This window comes from Piliocolobus tephrosceles, chromosome 2 (genome assembly GCF_002776525.5).
Source record: "Piliocolobus tephrosceles isolate RC106 chromosome 2, ASM277652v3, whole genome shotgun sequence".
In the NCBI taxonomy this organism is placed as follows: Eukaryota; Metazoa; Chordata; class Mammalia; order Primates; family Cercopithecidae; genus Piliocolobus; species Piliocolobus tephrosceles.
The window spans coordinates 163,372,618-163,390,446 of record NC_045435.1 but is presented as its reverse complement, the minus strand read 5'-3'; the positions used below and the strand labels follow the sequence as shown (position 1 = coordinate 163,390,446).

Here is a 17,829-nt window from a genome sequence, read left to right as displayed (position 1 = left end):
CTTCAAAGAAATATTTCAGAGACAAACTTTATATACAACTTTTATATATAGTTTTCCTTTCTGAATTACCTCTGTCATACATAAACTATGGCAGATTGTGCTTAGGGAAAAATACAACTGAAATAAACCTCATTGCTTCTTTCTAGTTGTTGCACATATAAACAATGTCCAAGACTCTAAGATTTCTTTTCTTTCCAGTACATACATAATACTTTCAAAAGCTGAATATAATGCACTAAAGGTCAACACAAGTTTTACTTGCTAAATACAAATAGAAAGAGAATATATGTTCATCCTTGAAGGACACTTGTTATGAATATGCTACAACTAAGTAAGATGTTCCTTAGCTGCTGGTTTTCATATCATTCTTAATCATTTGTGGGGTACTGAGATCAGTAAGATTAGGGAGAGTCTCTATCTTACATTCAACACAATGAATGTTTATGGGTCTTCACAAGGCAAATGGCACTGTATTAGGCAGTAGAAATGGCACCTGAAAAGGCAAACACGATAGATTCAGACCTTCTCTACAGATTTGTTACGAACCCATTTTTGGTATGTTCCTCATAATATGTGTCAAAGCTGAAATTTACCATAAAAGGTACGAATAATTCCAAAGGTAAGAAAACTGATTTTGCCTTTGGTCTCCAAATAGATTGGAATATTTTTATTCCAATTGAGCACCTCAAAAACATCCAGTTACTGTTGACCACAAGGAAGTTAAAATGGGGGAATTTAACAGGGCACTATGTTTCATTGGTGACAGCAGAGAAAGCTTGCAATGACACGCTGCAGTATCTATAACGTTGGGGGCGCAACAGGGTACACAGAATACCTAAAACATTTATATTAAGGATCTCCAAAACAACATACTTAAAACCCAGAAAAATGTTATGAACACTGTTTCTGCCTAATACATGATTTTTTTTTTTTTTTTTTTTAAATCTTAACACGGTATTCTCTCCTACTCTCTCACCACCCCCGCCCCCAAAAGGCCACAAAGTGCTTTCACAAAGACTCATTCTTTTAGATAAAGCCATTGCACAAAATGTACAGTTCAGGTACTGAAATGAGTACCACACTGGCGTCCAATCGTGGCAGTTTTTATACACCAGAATAGCATAGGCGAAGTCTTTTAACAGAATTACAGCAAACATCTTTATAAGGAGCATACATGTAACACATTTAGAGTATTAAAAGGTACAGCTGACTCAATAGCAAAATTTAAAAGCTACATCCTGTTAGCACATTTAACCCAAATGAACTTGAATCTTTCTATGATTTACCACTCAAGAAACTAGGACAGAATAAATTTCTTGTCAAAAGCAGTTTGTTTATTTACACAAAACTAGAAGTCAATTAATGTCACTACCTGCTAAAGCAGATAGCAAAGGCGCCCTAGTCTGTAATATTTATACTGTCCCAAATATTAATGTCAACTTAAAATGGCAAAACTTTAAATTACTATTTTGTCTACAAAATAAATGTAATCTATCATATATAGACCTGGAAAAAACCCAAAAGTTCAAATTCTTAATGTGAAAGCAAGTAGGGAAAGATTTAAAAGTGAAAAATCTTTTATACTTTATGTAAATGATACTTAAGTATGACAAACAGGTGATAATTCAAGTTCATAACTAGTAAGTCACTGAAAGATAAATGCATTCATTCATGTACCACAAAATTAAAGAAGACATGAGGACATGCCGCAGTCAGCGAAATAGCCAAGAATCAACAATTTACTAGTTATTTTGTCCCAAACTATTACCATGTGTGTTTGGTATGTTAACAATTTAAATATTCACATTAGGCTAAACATCAAGCACCTGTTAGCAGTGGAAACTGAAACACTTTGATGCTAAAAAATATACAAGATATTTAGACGCTATTTCATTGGTTGTCAAAAACAGTGACTACTGCCAAATAATATAAAATATTGTGCCAGGTCCTCTCAGGGAAATGTGAAAATAATACTGACGATCTCATTGTCATTGTTGTGATTTTACTGGAATTAAACAAAAGCCAGAAGTTATAGATTTATGACTGCCAATACTATCTTTGGATAGTTACAATAACAGTATGTAAAATTAAAGATGGCTTTGTTTAAAAGACTGCCATAAATCAACAAAACCCAGCTGTGTCTGGTGGACATGGTAGAGAGAATGGCAATTTTGAGAGAGGAGTGCTTCTAAAGGCATTTCCTTGGAGGTTCTGAGGTTTTTTTATTTTTTCCTCCACATTACTGAAAGGCCAAGAAATGTGGTGTGATTACTATAATTCCTACAACAAAACTTCCACTTAGAATAGTTACATGTTCCCAAACTATTTTTCTTCTGTCTGCCATGCTGGCTTCCATATTCCATGGTCCACTGTCATCTTTTGGTCTTCTTTTTTTGTAGTACAGCAGCCCTCATGCTGCTATCCATTGAGTAGGTAAACCACCAATTCATAGGTGGCCATCATAATGGCTGTGTTTGGAATCTGTCTCACTAGATGAGTTGTCAGACCACGGTAAAGAGACCCATAACCTTCTTCTTGAATGAGCAAAGCTAGTGTCTGAAAAAAAGATCTGTATTTTGTTCCTTCTTCACGTAGTCTTGTTCTTACAACTTCTGTTTAGGAAGGAAATAAAATCATTTTACTTAAACATTATTGATATCTTTACACTCTTCTAATTATAACTGAGCATATCCCATTTATCAGTCTGTAAGTGTAAGCTCAGGATAAAAAAGGAGTAGCTTCTAATATGTAGCTTACTGAAACCAGTCTCATTATAGTAACATCAAACTTCTAATATGGCCCAAATCATGCACATTAATTATAAGACTTTACAGTCTTTGAATGTAAAAAGACACAATATAACAAAAGAGAAGTATCAGTTGTATGCTAAACAGATAAAAGGAAGAATAGATACAAGGAGGAAAAGGTGAAGAAGCAGTAAAGAGATGGCACCCAGGATGAATATAAAAAGGATACAGTGAGAAACAAGCAGAAAAGATTTAACATGAATAATACAAAGAAACAATAGCATTATTAATCTATTCAAAACAGTCCACACATATGAGTGTGAAACATCATGTGGACAAAGAAGCTGACAATGTTCCAAACACTAGCTGCCAGCTATAAATCCCAGTCTGGGAATCAAGTAAGCAAAAATCATAAATTTTTAAGAGCTGAATGAACTTTAAAGATTAGTCAGTCCAATTTTTCCTCATTTTAAAAGATGAGAAATCAGAGCTACTGAGAGATTCTGGCCAGTTGTGGGAAGAAGCTGGGAAAAGAATTCAGAGCTTCCTATGTAACTACTTTTTTTACATCCACTATTTCTCAAATTTTTTCAACAAAGTATTCCAGATGGGCCTGGGGAAATAATCTAAAGCAACCCACAGCAATTGTCACTATTTACTTGAAATCTGTTCTGTCTTAAAGATTCGTGCCATTTATATATTTAACTCCAAAATGTCCTATTTGACCAGGTGTGGTGGCTCATGCCTGTAATCCTATAGCATTCTGGGAGGCCGAGGTGGGAGAATCGCTTGAGCCCATGAGTTTGAGACCAGACTGGGGAACCAGAGACTATGTCTCTACTAAAAATTAAAAAATTAGCTGGGCATAGTGGCCTGAGCCCATAGTCCCAGCTACTTAGGAGGCTGGGGCAGGAGGATTAATTGAGCCTTGGAGTTCAAGGTTGCAGTGAGCTATGATCATATGGCTGCACTCAAACCTGGGTGACACAGTGACATTCTACCAAAAAAAAAAAAAAGACTAACGTATCTTGTTTATCAACTGTACCTTCTTCCTGTAATGACATCATCTCACCTCAAGGGAAAATTCTGCTTAAACCCCAAAACTCTATTCTTTACACCTTAGCAGGCCACCATCCTAACCCACCCCACAGGTCAGTATCTAAACAATATTGCTGATATTGTCATATTTTGACTTCTTTTAGAAAAGTCAGGAAATTCCTTCAGGAAACTGAGATAAGTTCATAGTCCAACCTGGTTAAAGAGTTGGTTTCATAAATTACTATTAGAGCAAATGTGCATTTTCTAGGCCTGTCTCATTTTTCCTGATATGATATACAATGGACACGGTAAATATTAATCAGTGTAAGTTAACAAAAACGAAGCACTTACATTAAAAAACAAATCTTAAACATGCAAAAATCAAAAGCTACACTTAAAATAAAACAACCAAAAAAGCCACCAAAAAACCTCAGCATGTAGCAGATAAAATTCTTAAGTGATTTATTTAGCTATCAATGAAAAAGGCTATTATAAAATTTAAATACAGAAATATTAATATACTTATTTGCCAACATGAAATAATGTAAAATAGCTTGGTCTTTGGGATTGCAAACTTTAATTCAAATTTGGGCTTCAGCATTAAGTAGGTATGTGACCTTGGGCAAGTTATTTCATGTTTACATTTCTTTTCAGTATTCCATTTGAAAAGGAGAACAATTCTGGTTATGTTCTAGCAAAACAGGGAAAATAAGTACTTTAGACAATTTTTACGTAGATTAGTAATGTATGTAAACTATCTACCATAGTGCCTACATACATGCTCTTTTCAAAAATCAGAAACTTGCCCAAAAGTCACCAAGCTGAAGTGAGTAAGGCTGGAATTTGACTGACTTCAGAGCTCATGCTAATCATCACCATGTTATCTGATAGCATAATACTGACCTATGAATAGAGCCTACGTTACTTAACCAGATTTAATCTCATTATGAACTCTCAAGAATTGTAATTTTGTTATACCAGAATGCAGTAAAATTATAAATGCTTTAATAAGTGAGCTGTTGGCTGGGGTGGGAAAATATTTCTGATTTAATAGATATCTCTTCTTACCATGTGGATATGCTATAGTTGTGGCACAAGTTTTTGAGGTGGCAGCAGCTAGCATCATTCCCACAAAATCTGATGCTTCTTTCACAGATTCTTCATCATTTTCCATTGTAGAAGCAGTCTTATATTCCAGTAGTTTTTGTTTTATACTTTCATAAATAACAAAATGGATAACAGTCTCTGATATACCAGCATACGAAGCAGACATGCCCCTATAAAATCCTTTTAGTCCATCTGTCTGATACACTTTACGAACACATTCAAAAGCACCCATTCGCCTTTCCCCACGGTTCCTGAAAAGCAAAAAGAAACATCTTACTGATAGGTTTTTTAAATAAAGTAAGTAAAATATAATAAAATATGTCAATCTAATAATAAAGAATGGCCTTAACTCATGAAGAATTAAATTAGAATAAAAAAATTCATATTTTAGATTTCCTATTCTTTTGTCTCAAATTTGTCATATGAAATGAGTAATATGTAAATAGTTTATTTTACTGAATGCAAAATGCACTACATTGAATCTTCAGTCTCGTGTCCTCATTGGGGTTCACGTGGCAGAGATAAGCAATAAAATCCTTTAGGAACTGTACACCCTGACTGCAGCTCAAGACAAAAACAAAACAAAGTAAACAAAAATCCTCACATTGTATTAATTCCAGTTCTAAGTAAACTGAATTTCCTTTGCATTTAGTAGCACAAATAGAATGACTGAGACACTAATGATGATAGAATATCATAAAGCAAGTAGTATGATTAACTAAAATTCTGTGCACCTGAGGGATTCTCTTTCAACCCCACTCATATTCTACCTAAGAGGTGATGGGGTGAATGTAAGTCAAATTCCCTATGATCATTTAAAGGCAATGGCCATATCAGTCTCCCTGGTGACTAGTAAATGAGAACCTGTAGTGTTATAAAGTATTCATTCAGTACTCTGCCTAAGACAATGTCCTTAGTTCTACCTAAGGGGGCAGCACCTACTCTTACAGAATACAACATCTTCTCCTACACATGCATGTAATTTTGAGTTTTAACAATATTTGTTACCTTATACTGATTCGCCCAACAGGACCTTATCTATAAAGAGATAGGTTTATATGCTACCTATAAAAAAAGGGAAAATTTACCTATTTATAAATTATACCTAACTTGTTTCTGACATAAAATAAAACCACCACCACAACACCCACTTAATTACCTACAGATTCCACCAGTTTTATGAATGGATTGTCTTTAGATATTGAATACCTATTAGATAAATGATCCACAAACCAACTGTAACTAGTTTCCTCACAAGTTAAAAGAGATACAAATCCTGAAAGGTGACATATCAGCCTTATTTTTATTTTTATTTTTATTGATTTTTCTTTTTTTTCTTTTTTAACAGATGGAGTCTCCATGGTGCAATCATGGTTCTCTGCAGTCTCAAACTCCTGGGCTCAAGCAACCCTCCCATCTCAGCCTCCCAGGTAGCTAGGACTACGGGCATGCATTTTTTTTTTGTAGAGATTAAGTCTTGCAGTGTTGCCCAGACTGTTCTTCAACTCCTGGCCTCAAGCAATCCTCCTGCCTTGGCCTCCCAAAGTGCTGGGATTACCAGTATGAGCCACTACACCCAGCCCTCAGCCTTATTAACTAGAATCCTCAAGTCAACCTTTCATTATCACCCCACCCCTATCTAACTCCCCAACCCTGCAAGCCTAAGAATTGTGCTAGCTTGTGTTACAAGTGGAAAAAAATAATATTAAAGAGTTTTAAGTCACGCTTTTCCTGGATTCCTTATAGAGCAACGCCAAACACAGTGAAACCTAACCCTGGTAGTTTACAATAGAATAATGTGGACTAGCATCTTGTACTTTCTAACCTTTGGAATAAGTCTTAGCTACCATTACTTTTCAGATATGTGGCTTTAAGAAATAGACTTGGAGTTTTACTACAACACTTAAGATTTTATTAAAAGATCTATTTCAGATTAAACAGTTAGATACTTCTTTTCAAGTTTCCAAACAGTATATAGTTCAACATGACAGAAGATGGAAAACAGATACTTAAGCAGGCATAATTGTTAATGATGAGTTAGATCAGTTTGACTTAAAGCCTATAGGACATAACACTATTTCCCAAACACCAAAATATAAAAACAGTAAAAACATGTTATACACAGAACCTACTCCAGACTGAAAGTCTAAAATAGTTTAAAACCATTAATATTATTATTGTAACATATAAGATAGGACCATCTTGCTACTTAAGAGTCTATTCTAAAGCCAATAGGAGAGTTGAGATGGCAAGACCCTATGCAGCACTACTTTTGGCCTACTCTCAGTTCCCAGAACACCAAAGGCCCTACACTTTAGAACCTCTGAGGTTTGCACTGATTGGTTCCTCTGCTTTAAATGGGTTCAAAAAACCTTTCCTTGATTATTCCATTTAAAATTAGTCCCCACTGTTTCCTGGTGCATCTCTAAGATATAGCAGTATCTGCTAATATGGATTGAATGAATGAACCTTGCTATTATAAAGTGGTCAGTGGTAACAGATGACATATGAGAACTATTTTGTCAGCCTAGGGTTCTAGCCTAGGCCAATTATAAGTACCCATGTAGGGAAAGTATTATCTTTTGGGTTAGGTTAATCTATCTATTTCTTTCCTTTCTGTTTCTCTACGGAATCTTTCTAGCCACTCTTTTTAAAACAAAACAAAACAACACATATTAATAATACACTTTTTTCACCTGGAAAAGTTCATATTGTCAACTCTTACATTATCTTTTTTCTGATGGCAGACCTGTTTCAAAACTACAACAAATTCAGCAGCAAAAGAAAGAAAAAATTTGTAGAAAAAAAGTAGTTAAATCCACTTTAACCAATTTTATTTTAAGGAATTAACATACCTTGCATCAAGTTGTAACCGAGTCTTTATAAGCCAAATGGGGTTGGTTGCTGTGATTGCAGTAAAACCTAAACAAACATGTTTAAAATGAACTCTGGTAAAAATGAAGAATACACTATTAACTTTAAGGTTTTAAAAATTAGATAAATCTATATTAAAGAAAATGTATATAAACTACTAACTTATGTATATGTTACACTTTTCATTTTACAAATCCATACAACGACAAACATTTGTCTTCACTTCCAATCTATATGAATTCTCAAATTCTGTCCTAAACAGATTATTTTAAAAGCAAAATGAATATAAATTGCTTTCCCAACCTACTTAGAATATCCTTTAGGGTGCTTTCTACCGTCTAAGCTGAATTCAGAAATCCATCTCTACAAACATATAGACATTTTGTGTATTCTACGGCTAAAAAGCATGCACCTGGGATCCTAAAAACCAGCTAAAAAAACAGTTACCTGGGGTTTGATTAGCATTCAAAAACACTACGTTCAAAATGAATTCTACATAAATGTCAAATTTTACCAATATTTTGATCTTCAGTTGATTATATAGTGGGAAAGACTGTTGTTTGGCCCCATGAATACTTTCTACGTATATACTTACTAATACTGTTAAAATAACTGTATCACAGTAAGGTTTTTGTTAGGGTTACTAGGACAGGCCTATCTTCATCTGCTTAAACACATACAAAACCTCAAAAGTTCAAAAAGTTACAAATTGTAAGTTCCCTCTTACTTTTATAGACATGGAAGAAACTCAGGGTAGAAGACAGCTCTAGTTTACTTTAAAACTAAAGTATTATGTACTAAGTATTGGTGCAGAATGGTGGTCACCTAAGATGGCTCATTCCAGGTAGTAAATTAAGATCTATCTGGAACAGTATGTTTCTAGGATAGTGCATATGCTTTACTTGCCACCTTCCTAGCTATGGAAAAATAGCACACAAAATACAATCTTGATGACAGAAACTTATAAAGATTGCTTCATCTACACAAAACAGGGTTTTAATTTACACAGACTTCATAGAACTACTTACGTTAAGTTACATTTATTCAATAAAAACTTATATGCAGAAATGTTTAAGGATCTTAACTGTTTTAATATTTCTATCAAATACTAGGCAGGTCAGGCACATTATTTTTATAAAGGTGGCTAATGATCAGTACATTTAAGATGAGTAAAGTACTTACAGGAACAGAAATGCTACAATATACTTAAGAATAATTTGTTTTTAAATTAATATAATACAGATCCAATCATAAACCTTTCTTGGCTTTCAAAGGTATATCTACATATGCAAAATAATTATACTAAATTGTTTACAAAGCTGAATTTGGTCTCACGGGGTTCTTTTCTATGTCAGTAACTGGCTAACTCAAATTTTACTTCCTTAAGCCACTGTTTTAACATTGTAGAAATAGCCAGATATTACACAGATGGATGCTCCAATTAAATCTATTTAGCAAGCAAGATAAATGGAATAAATATTCAGTTTAACTAATTCCTTTACCACTTTTGTAAAGATTATATAGTCTACATTTCTCTTAAGTGCTTTTAATACTACATACGTAAGTATAAAACTAGAATGGGACCAGCAATTTTAGACGCATCAGCAGGTACTAAATTGATAAAATTTAAAATGTTGAACATGTTGCCAGGAACACCTTTTTATATAAAAGGTTGTTTTCATGCATATATTCTTGGTAAAATAAAAGAAAAACATGAAACTATCAGATCAGTTTAAATATTTTTCTTGCACGGTTCTAGCTTAACTGAGAATAAAGTTATACAGTATTATTTTTCTCTTCTTTTGAACCTCATTTTTCTACATGAAAAGGCTAGGCTATTCAAATTATATTTTAAAGCAATCAGACATCAATATTCTGGTCAAACTCCAATTTAATGATTCTTGTTTTGTAAACTTAAATATGTGTATTAGCTAAATGTCTGTACAGCAAATTTAAGGGTAAGTAAAAAGCTGCTAAGCAGCGTAAACCAACAAAATATTCTGCATTATTCACAATGATTTTTATTAATCATTTTATAGAAATCTTAAGAAAAACGATTTGCTTTTTATTGAATTTTAAAAGCTTAAAACTGGGAATCTTTACATCAAACTTTTAAAAAAGCCGACCTAGGTAAAAATTCTCATTCATCTTATTATACTTATTTGAAAAGAAGATGAACACCTAAGTTTTTTTTTTTTTTAAATAAAAGTTCTATTTCTAAAAACAAACTTTAAATACCCAAGCTTCTGTCCATAATACTCTTCCAAGTCACAAAAGAATTTGAGGCTGGAAAAAAACCCATATATAAAAAACTTTACAATAGTACAATAAATTTTTATAAATGTTGTTAGGAACAAAATTTTTTAAAGACCCATAAATTATAATTTTAAATTATTCTCTGTACATATTACTATAATGTCACAAAGCAAACAACAGGTATTTCTCACTTAACTAAAATTCATTTCCAAGCACAAATTAACCTATGTAACAGGCCACATTAAAATTTAGGTAAGTGAGAGAATGTTATCTTATCCCTATGTAATTGCTATTATCAGTACGCTATGTTTACTATGGTTGCTCTGGCTCAACTCTCCCAGTGAGAGCTAGCTCTTAATAAAGACACTAACCTAAATGCCAGCAAACCATTGGGTTAGATAAAGAATCTAGGCACAATCCACAGAGTTTCAGCTATTAGCCCTTTACCGCTTAAAACTCAGGTCCTTGAGTTTTATGCTATTACTTTCTCCTAACCAAAGACACTTTAGCAAACTAAATAGACATTACTAGGATAATTACATCTAATAAATATAATCTAATAATCTAAGAAATGAAGCCAATGGAAAAAAACAAAAATTTATCGTAGCTTAGCATTAAATATGGTAAGGCAATTTGAGGTTAGCCCAAGCTAAACATATCTTCCCATTACTTATAAGACAAACACACACAAAGATACTGGGAATAGTGCCCCTGAAATTTAGAAATTGCTTATTACTTTTTATTTTGCATTTTAATTTTGTGACATTTTGATGATATGCTAATTTATATTAAGACTCTGAGCACCTAATGAAACATGAAAATGAACTTAAGATGACATGAGGGATCCATTTGTAAGGTAAGAAGAACTAATATTGCTCCACAGTCAGTAAAAGCAAAGTGCCAATATATTGGCCATACTGTTAGCAGGGTGGTTAGCATGTTAGAAAGCTTAAAAAAATTTTTTAAATGCTACTTTAAAAGTTTTGCTTTATCTAAGTAAGATTCCATTTGACAGTGTCGACCAATTAAAAACCAGATTAACAGAAAAATTCTGCTTAAACTTGCTGAAAATGTTGATTTCATTAAGTGAGTGATACCTGTAGTGTTGCGTTTTCGGTACTTTTTATTTCAACTAACTTCTGTAAGAACAAAGCCCACCTAACCTCCTAAATGTATTAACACCACTTTTAAAAGTAATTAAAACTAAAACAGCTAAGATCCCATATATACTTCTCCTGCATTTATTTGCAAAGTAATGATATTAATTTTTTTTTTTTTTTTTTGTAAAAGAGTTCTAAGAAAGCCAAGTATCAACAGACAAAAAAGAATGGAAAGCATTGTATTAGGCTTTTAAATATGTTACGCTAAGCAAAGAGAACTGTGATTTTATCTAAAACTTTTAAGACAGTATAATACCATTTACAGCTATATATTGTTATCACATTCTTTGGAGGTCAAGGCTGTTACCGCCAAGCTGAAGACCCCAGGCTTTTATTACATGACGACTGAAAAATACCTCATTCTTCCTTCTAGAAGGAATATTATAAAGGAATCAGACTTAGCCTTTATAAAATACGCAATGCACACACAAATTCAGGAAATAAAAGTTAATTTCCCGCCTCCTAATTCCACAGCTATTATAAAATCCCAGGGTGCGTTTCTTATACTACAGGCTGCAAGAGATGCTCAGATCAGTACTCACGAGGTTTAAGTTAGTCCATATTTCTACAGGAAGTGACCTGCGGATGGGGAGCATGAGATGACACGATCTCACTCTTTTCTCGGGAGAAATGTACAGTAAATGCCTAAAATAGACACAGGCTTTTCTGTATCATAACAACAAGCAGTGACCTCATCAGAAACATGTGTACAAATTGAATCCCATTGGAAGGATTTGAGAAATATTTACTGTGAGATCTAACTTTTTTGAAAATTTTAAGTTAAAAAAAAGAAAGGAATATCAAAATGGGCCATTTAAAAAAATGTACCGAGTACTGAAAATCCTACCATCTGCAGCAGTTTCAGAATCTAAATACTTACCTAAAAGAAGATCAATTCTGCCTTAAAGAAAAAATGCTAACCTTGTCAAAAGGGAGTATTTAGAGGGGATCATCATCTCCCATTTTCCTACCACTATTATCTATTATGATTAAGGAGGTGAAAACACAATTTCTATTCTTTAACAATCAGCCTACTTAGTAAATCTTTAAAAAAAAAAAACCCAACAGAATATTCAAGTAACTTCATTTTGGAGCTATTTATATAAATTTTTAATAAAATAAAGTATACGTTGCTACAATAGTACCTTTCACCTTTTGCACTATGGCCAGTAATATTGCACATCCATACTTATGAAATATTTTGCATTATTTTGTATTTAATTTCTTGTGTTCTACAAAACAAAAAACAGGAAGAATGTTTACACACAAACACACAAAACATCTGTCCAACCATCCATCTGGCTGAATTAACTGCCATGGACAAATAAAATATTGTTCAAAAATATTTCTTAAATGCAAGACAATACCTGTATTTAATGAGTAAAAGCCTTTATTATAATGAAGTTTAAGTCTAATAGAAAAACATAAATTGAAAAATAACAGTGTATGCTGTAAGCAAATAAAACCCACTATGTATGCAGGAAACTTTCAATGATTACATTACTAGTATTTTAAAAACTGAGAAGTAACTGTATGAATATATAATCCAATCAAAATCAGAATTCATTTCCTTTACATTTATAATGTTCTATATAAAAGTATATACATGCCAGATAAAATCTTTTAAAAATTGGGAATTACTATAAAGAAAGAAGTAATTTAATAAATTTTTTTTGCATACATCTGTGCCTAGGTGTATACAGAAGAATATACAACTTAATTTAAACAAAATATACAGGCAACAAAACAGATACCCTCAATAGCTGAGATATACTGAGTCTGTCAAAGGTCATGTGTAGGAGAAAAAAACGGCAGGCAAAATATTAAGTCAACATTATTTAATTTGATTAAATATCCTCACAACTGAAAAAAATTTTTAATGCATGAAAATGTACAGCTCAATTTTAGAGGCCTACACATTCTTACAGTATGCACTACAACAAATAAGAAGACCCACTTTAAACTGTCCTTTTAATAAAATAAATTTTTAGTATCTAAACATGAGTTCATATGGATAAAATGCAAAATGAAAATGAATTGAGAGGTCACTTGGAATAAAAATCATGTACAGTGCCTTATAAATCCTTAATGTATGTGCTATCTGGTGTGTTAAAATCTTGCAGGCAGTATCATTAATGGTCCATTTTAGTGTGTTTCTGTGTACTAAAGTGACAAGGTTAGCATTTTTTCCCTTGAGTAGACAGCTGAAAATGATTTTTCACAGAACTATCTTTACTTCACACCCCCAAATCATTCATGTTTAGACCTATAAAAATAATCCTAAAAAAACCCCAGAGTAATCTGGTCTAGATTATTTCAAGAACAAAGGGGGCAAAAGGCTACTTTAATGAGTCTGCATTGGACCATTCAGTTTTACCAACCATATAGTTATGAATAAAACTGCAAAGCTAAATGTTAATGCTCATTAATAGTGCACAGAAACTCTGAAAGCACAGTTCTCAGAACAATGTAACTGCAAACAAATTCAAGCAGTATTTTCTACACAGTAAGTGTACAGTGCAATAACCTCTGAACAAGTATGAGACTATAAGTTTACCAAAACTCGAAGAATTCAAGTTGGGAAATGGTATCAATGTATAGATAAAAACGAACTACATGTTAACATTTGTAAACATTTGAGAAAAAAGTGCAAAGTGACAATTCTACTGAAATTCTTTGCAATGTGATACAAACACAGTAATAAATTCTGATGAGATAATCTAATGAAATAAGATGTTCCAGTGGAAATATATTCTGAACCTCTACATTTGCTATACTGATATAACAAATATCAACTTAAGGCCGGGAGCGGTGGCTCACGCCTGTAATCCCAGCACTTTGGGAGTCCGAGGCGGGCGGATCACCAGGTCAGGAGATCGACATCATCCTGGCTAACACAGTGAAACTCCGTCTCTACTAAAAAAAAATACAAAAAATTAGCCGGGTGAGGTGGCGAGTGCCTGTAGTCCCAGCTCCACGGGAGGCTAAGGGAGGAGAATGGCGGGAATCCCGGAGGCGGAGCTTGCAGTGAGCAGAGATGACGCCACTGCACTCCAGCCTGGGAGACAGCGAGACTCCGTTTCAAAAAAAAAAAAAAATCAACTTAAAATGACCGCTCATCTAACTTTCTAGATTCCAATTCTTTCAAATAAGATTAATATTTCTTTATAATTATCTGAGGTTATAAGCCAAAAACAATCATTGGTAATTCAGAAATGTATTTTTAAAGAACCTGATAGAGTGGTTATAAGGTTTGTCACTGGCCACCAACTTTTACCTTACATCCAAATTCATAGGGGAAAAATTCTATCTATTAATATTCAACATCTGTAAAAATTACATTAAAAATAATTCTAGTTGTAACAAGATAATCTCTATGACACTAAATGAAAGAACTGATTCTCAAAATCCAAATCTATGTAGACCACTTGACTCATTCCATGGGTAAGCTAACAGAGGTTCACATAAATTACATAATTTGCCCAAGGTCTCCTTATTGGTAAATGATTGTATTTCACTCTTTTGACCTTTAGATTGTCCCTTCCAGTTTTAAAGCTTCAGTGAGTCAATCGACAATTACTAAATACAAAAAGTCTTAGAAACAATTTGTAATATGATAAGGGCCATTGACCTTTCAGAAATTTGTATTTCAAACTTACTTACTTCATGAAATATATAGGTCAAATTGATTGAATTTATTTTAAACCAAAAGTGTTTAACAGTTTAGGGCACTCATTATTAAGCACATAATTGACACTCAATTTATTGATCAATAGCTGATGAAAGCAGCTACAGTTTATAAAGTTACAGCATAATTTGAAAATCTGAGATATGAGTAAATATGCAATAAATCTCAGATATTAGGGAGAATTTTCTATGGAAAACCGAAGTTCATGGCTTTGTCCAACATGCATAGCAGCAAATGATTCCAGAACCAGATTGGTCAAACTAACTGTTTATCTTTATGGCAGTATAAAGATCTAAAACTTGTTGTTTTAATTCCGAATCATATATACTTATCAGTGATGACAGAAAGAGAGAGTTCCTGGAAACATTTCTATAGTAAGCATGTACACATAGCCAGTGTCTAAATTTCAGGAGCTATCTAGTGTGAATTATGTAGAATAAACAATTTTTAAAAATACACATGGTAACTGAATTATCATCACTCACAAAAATTTCAGCATTTGAGCACAGGACAAAATGAATACTTTACCAAGAATTGCCGACACATTTCAGACAGAAGCCAAAACATGCAGCAAAAAGGGAAAAAGACACTAACAGAAATTGAGGAGAGAAGAGTAAATCACAGCTCTGTAACTTATTTACAGTGTAATTATGGTTGGATTCTTAAAACTGTTAACAATGATCACTAAACATTCAGTGGACTACACAAGGCAATATAAATATATTACTTGTACCCTAGCATGGAAACTCTTAACTACAAAAATGTCAACTGATGACAGATTTTACATATACCTAATTTGGTTTATATCGATAGATGTAAAAATCATCTAATCAATGAAAAGCACATAAATCATCAACTTCTCACTACAAACTTATAATTCAATATTAAGCCTCTAGGTTTCAAAAAGTTTTTTTTAATATTATACATTCATACCTGCCATTGCCGCTGAAATCATGTGTACCTGGGTAGAATCAGGATCAAATACATCATTCAACTTTTCCTTGCAGTTCGAATAAGCAGCAAAGTATATTGCTCTAAAATAGAGATTTAGATTTATCAATAAGCATGTTCTTAATGCATAAGACTTACATATAAATTGATCTTCATAATTTTAGAATGGAGAAATTTAAAAACCATAAACAAAGTCCTAGCCACATTCTCATGTAACATTAGATATATACACTTTTCATAAATACTCTCAAGTACTTTTTGTATTGACTCATTAAAGTAAGACAGTATCAAATGTAAAGTTCCTACCATTCATCCTCAAACAGACCCCCATCCAATACTCTGACAGTCATTTAACTCACTAAAACTTGGTATCCAAAAAGATAGAAAAAATGAAATTTTAAAAAAAGAAAATAAAAACAAAATAACAACTAATTTAAACAAAAAGTATTTAAGATTTTGATGTTAAGAAACTAAACGAATGAATAAGGCTGTAAGGCTGGTGCAGTGCTAAGGCTAAAGTAAATATAGTTATTGGACATAAGTAGATATGGCATGAGCACTTAACATATAATTTTTTTCATGGGGAGAAGAGGGTGAAGCAGATCCAAATGATTAAAATATATGCTAAACAATTTTAAGATACTGTGGTATATTCTAATTCATAGTACACACACTGTAATTCACATTATCCTTAAACAGACAAAACAATTCCAACAAAAGAAATCAGACCCATCAGGTCAGAATGTTTTCCAATGTTTGCAAACACTGAGTGAAATTTAATTATTTCTCTCATTGTTAACTTACTATGATTTTATGCATCCCCACTATCTCCTCTATGTTAACTTCCCATGCTTTGAATTATTTGCTTGCTGTATGAAATATCCTGTTATTTCCCCATCTTATTGGATGATTAATCATCCAATAAGAATCAAATTAGACAAATACAAATGAGAATTTCACTGTTGTACCTTTATTAATGTGCTTAAGAAAAAAGGAAAATTAATATAACTTAAAATGAAACATCGTACTTTATGAGAAAGAAAAACGTAAGATACACTTGATGCCAACTTGGGAAGAGGAATAAACAATGCATTTCTAGAAATCAGTAAGAAAAAAAGAAATCCTAATGAGAAAATGGCCATGAAATACACATAGGCAATTCACAGGATAGACAAATGACAAATTACAAGAAAGTATGACTATACCAAAAATTAAATATGTATTAAAATAGTGAAAAATCCCTTTCAGTCCATTTGGTAAGTATTAAAAAAAGATGGACAGTAGCCAGCATTGGTAAGGCTATGGATAAGGGATAAAAATCCAGTATGCCTTTTTATACTAAGGTAATTTAGTAATATTCACTAGTCTTAAATATGCATATACCCTTTTATTCAGAAATTCTAATTTTAGGCAACCATCCTAAAAAAAATACTTCCTAGTGTTCAAAGATAAAGGTTGAGGTATGTTTACTGAACCATTGTTTATACAGGGAAAATCTAAAAATAATCTAAATGCATAATAAGCAAATATTTATTAATGATAGAATACTATACAATTAAAAAAAAACCCCACATACTATCCATGGAAAAACTTCAAGTTAAATTAGGTTAAACATTTAGTATGATTCAGTTTATGTAAAGCATAATAAATATTAAGTATACATGTTTTTATGTATATGATAACCCAGAAAAATTACTGGAAGAATATACAGGAACTGTCTATTAATGGTGGTTATCTACGAGAAGTGTGAGTGTTTGGGAAGGTACACAGGATGAGAGATGATGTGTTTAGGGTAGAAACTTCACGCTATACTTTTTTTGTTGTTTTTGTTTTACGAGATAGAGTCTTGCTATGTTGCCCAGGCTGGTTTTGAATTCCTGGTCTCATGTGATCCTCCCACCTCAGCCTCCCAAGAAGATGGATTACAGGGATGAGCCATTGCATTTGGTTTTTTCTTTTAACTTTTTTTATAATTAGGATGCAATTTTGGATATTTTCTTAAAGAGAG

The 17,829-nt window shown here is 32.7% G+C and overlaps 1 protein-coding gene across 1 annotated transcript in view; it reads right to left on the bottom strand.

Annotated features, from left to right (window-relative positions):
• Positions 1 to 2,235: 2,235 nt before the first annotated feature.
• The window catches only part of SLC25A36 (solute carrier family 25 member 36), a 35,367-nt gene continuing 19,773 nt past the window's right edge, over positions 2,236 to 17,829 (bottom strand). The window contains exons 4-7 of the mRNA XM_023192104.2: positions 15,804 to 15,904; positions 7,748 to 7,814; positions 4,854 to 5,143; positions 2,236 to 2,612 (exon numbers count right to left, since the gene is read on the bottom strand). Of these exons, the coding sequence (XP_023047872.1) occupies positions 2,419 to 2,612; positions 4,854 to 5,143; positions 7,748 to 7,814; positions 15,804 to 15,904 (652 nt within the window). The 3' untranslated portion in view covers positions 2,236 to 2,418. The remainder of the gene's footprint in view (positions 2,613 to 4,853; positions 5,144 to 7,747; positions 7,815 to 15,803; positions 15,905 to 17,829) is intronic.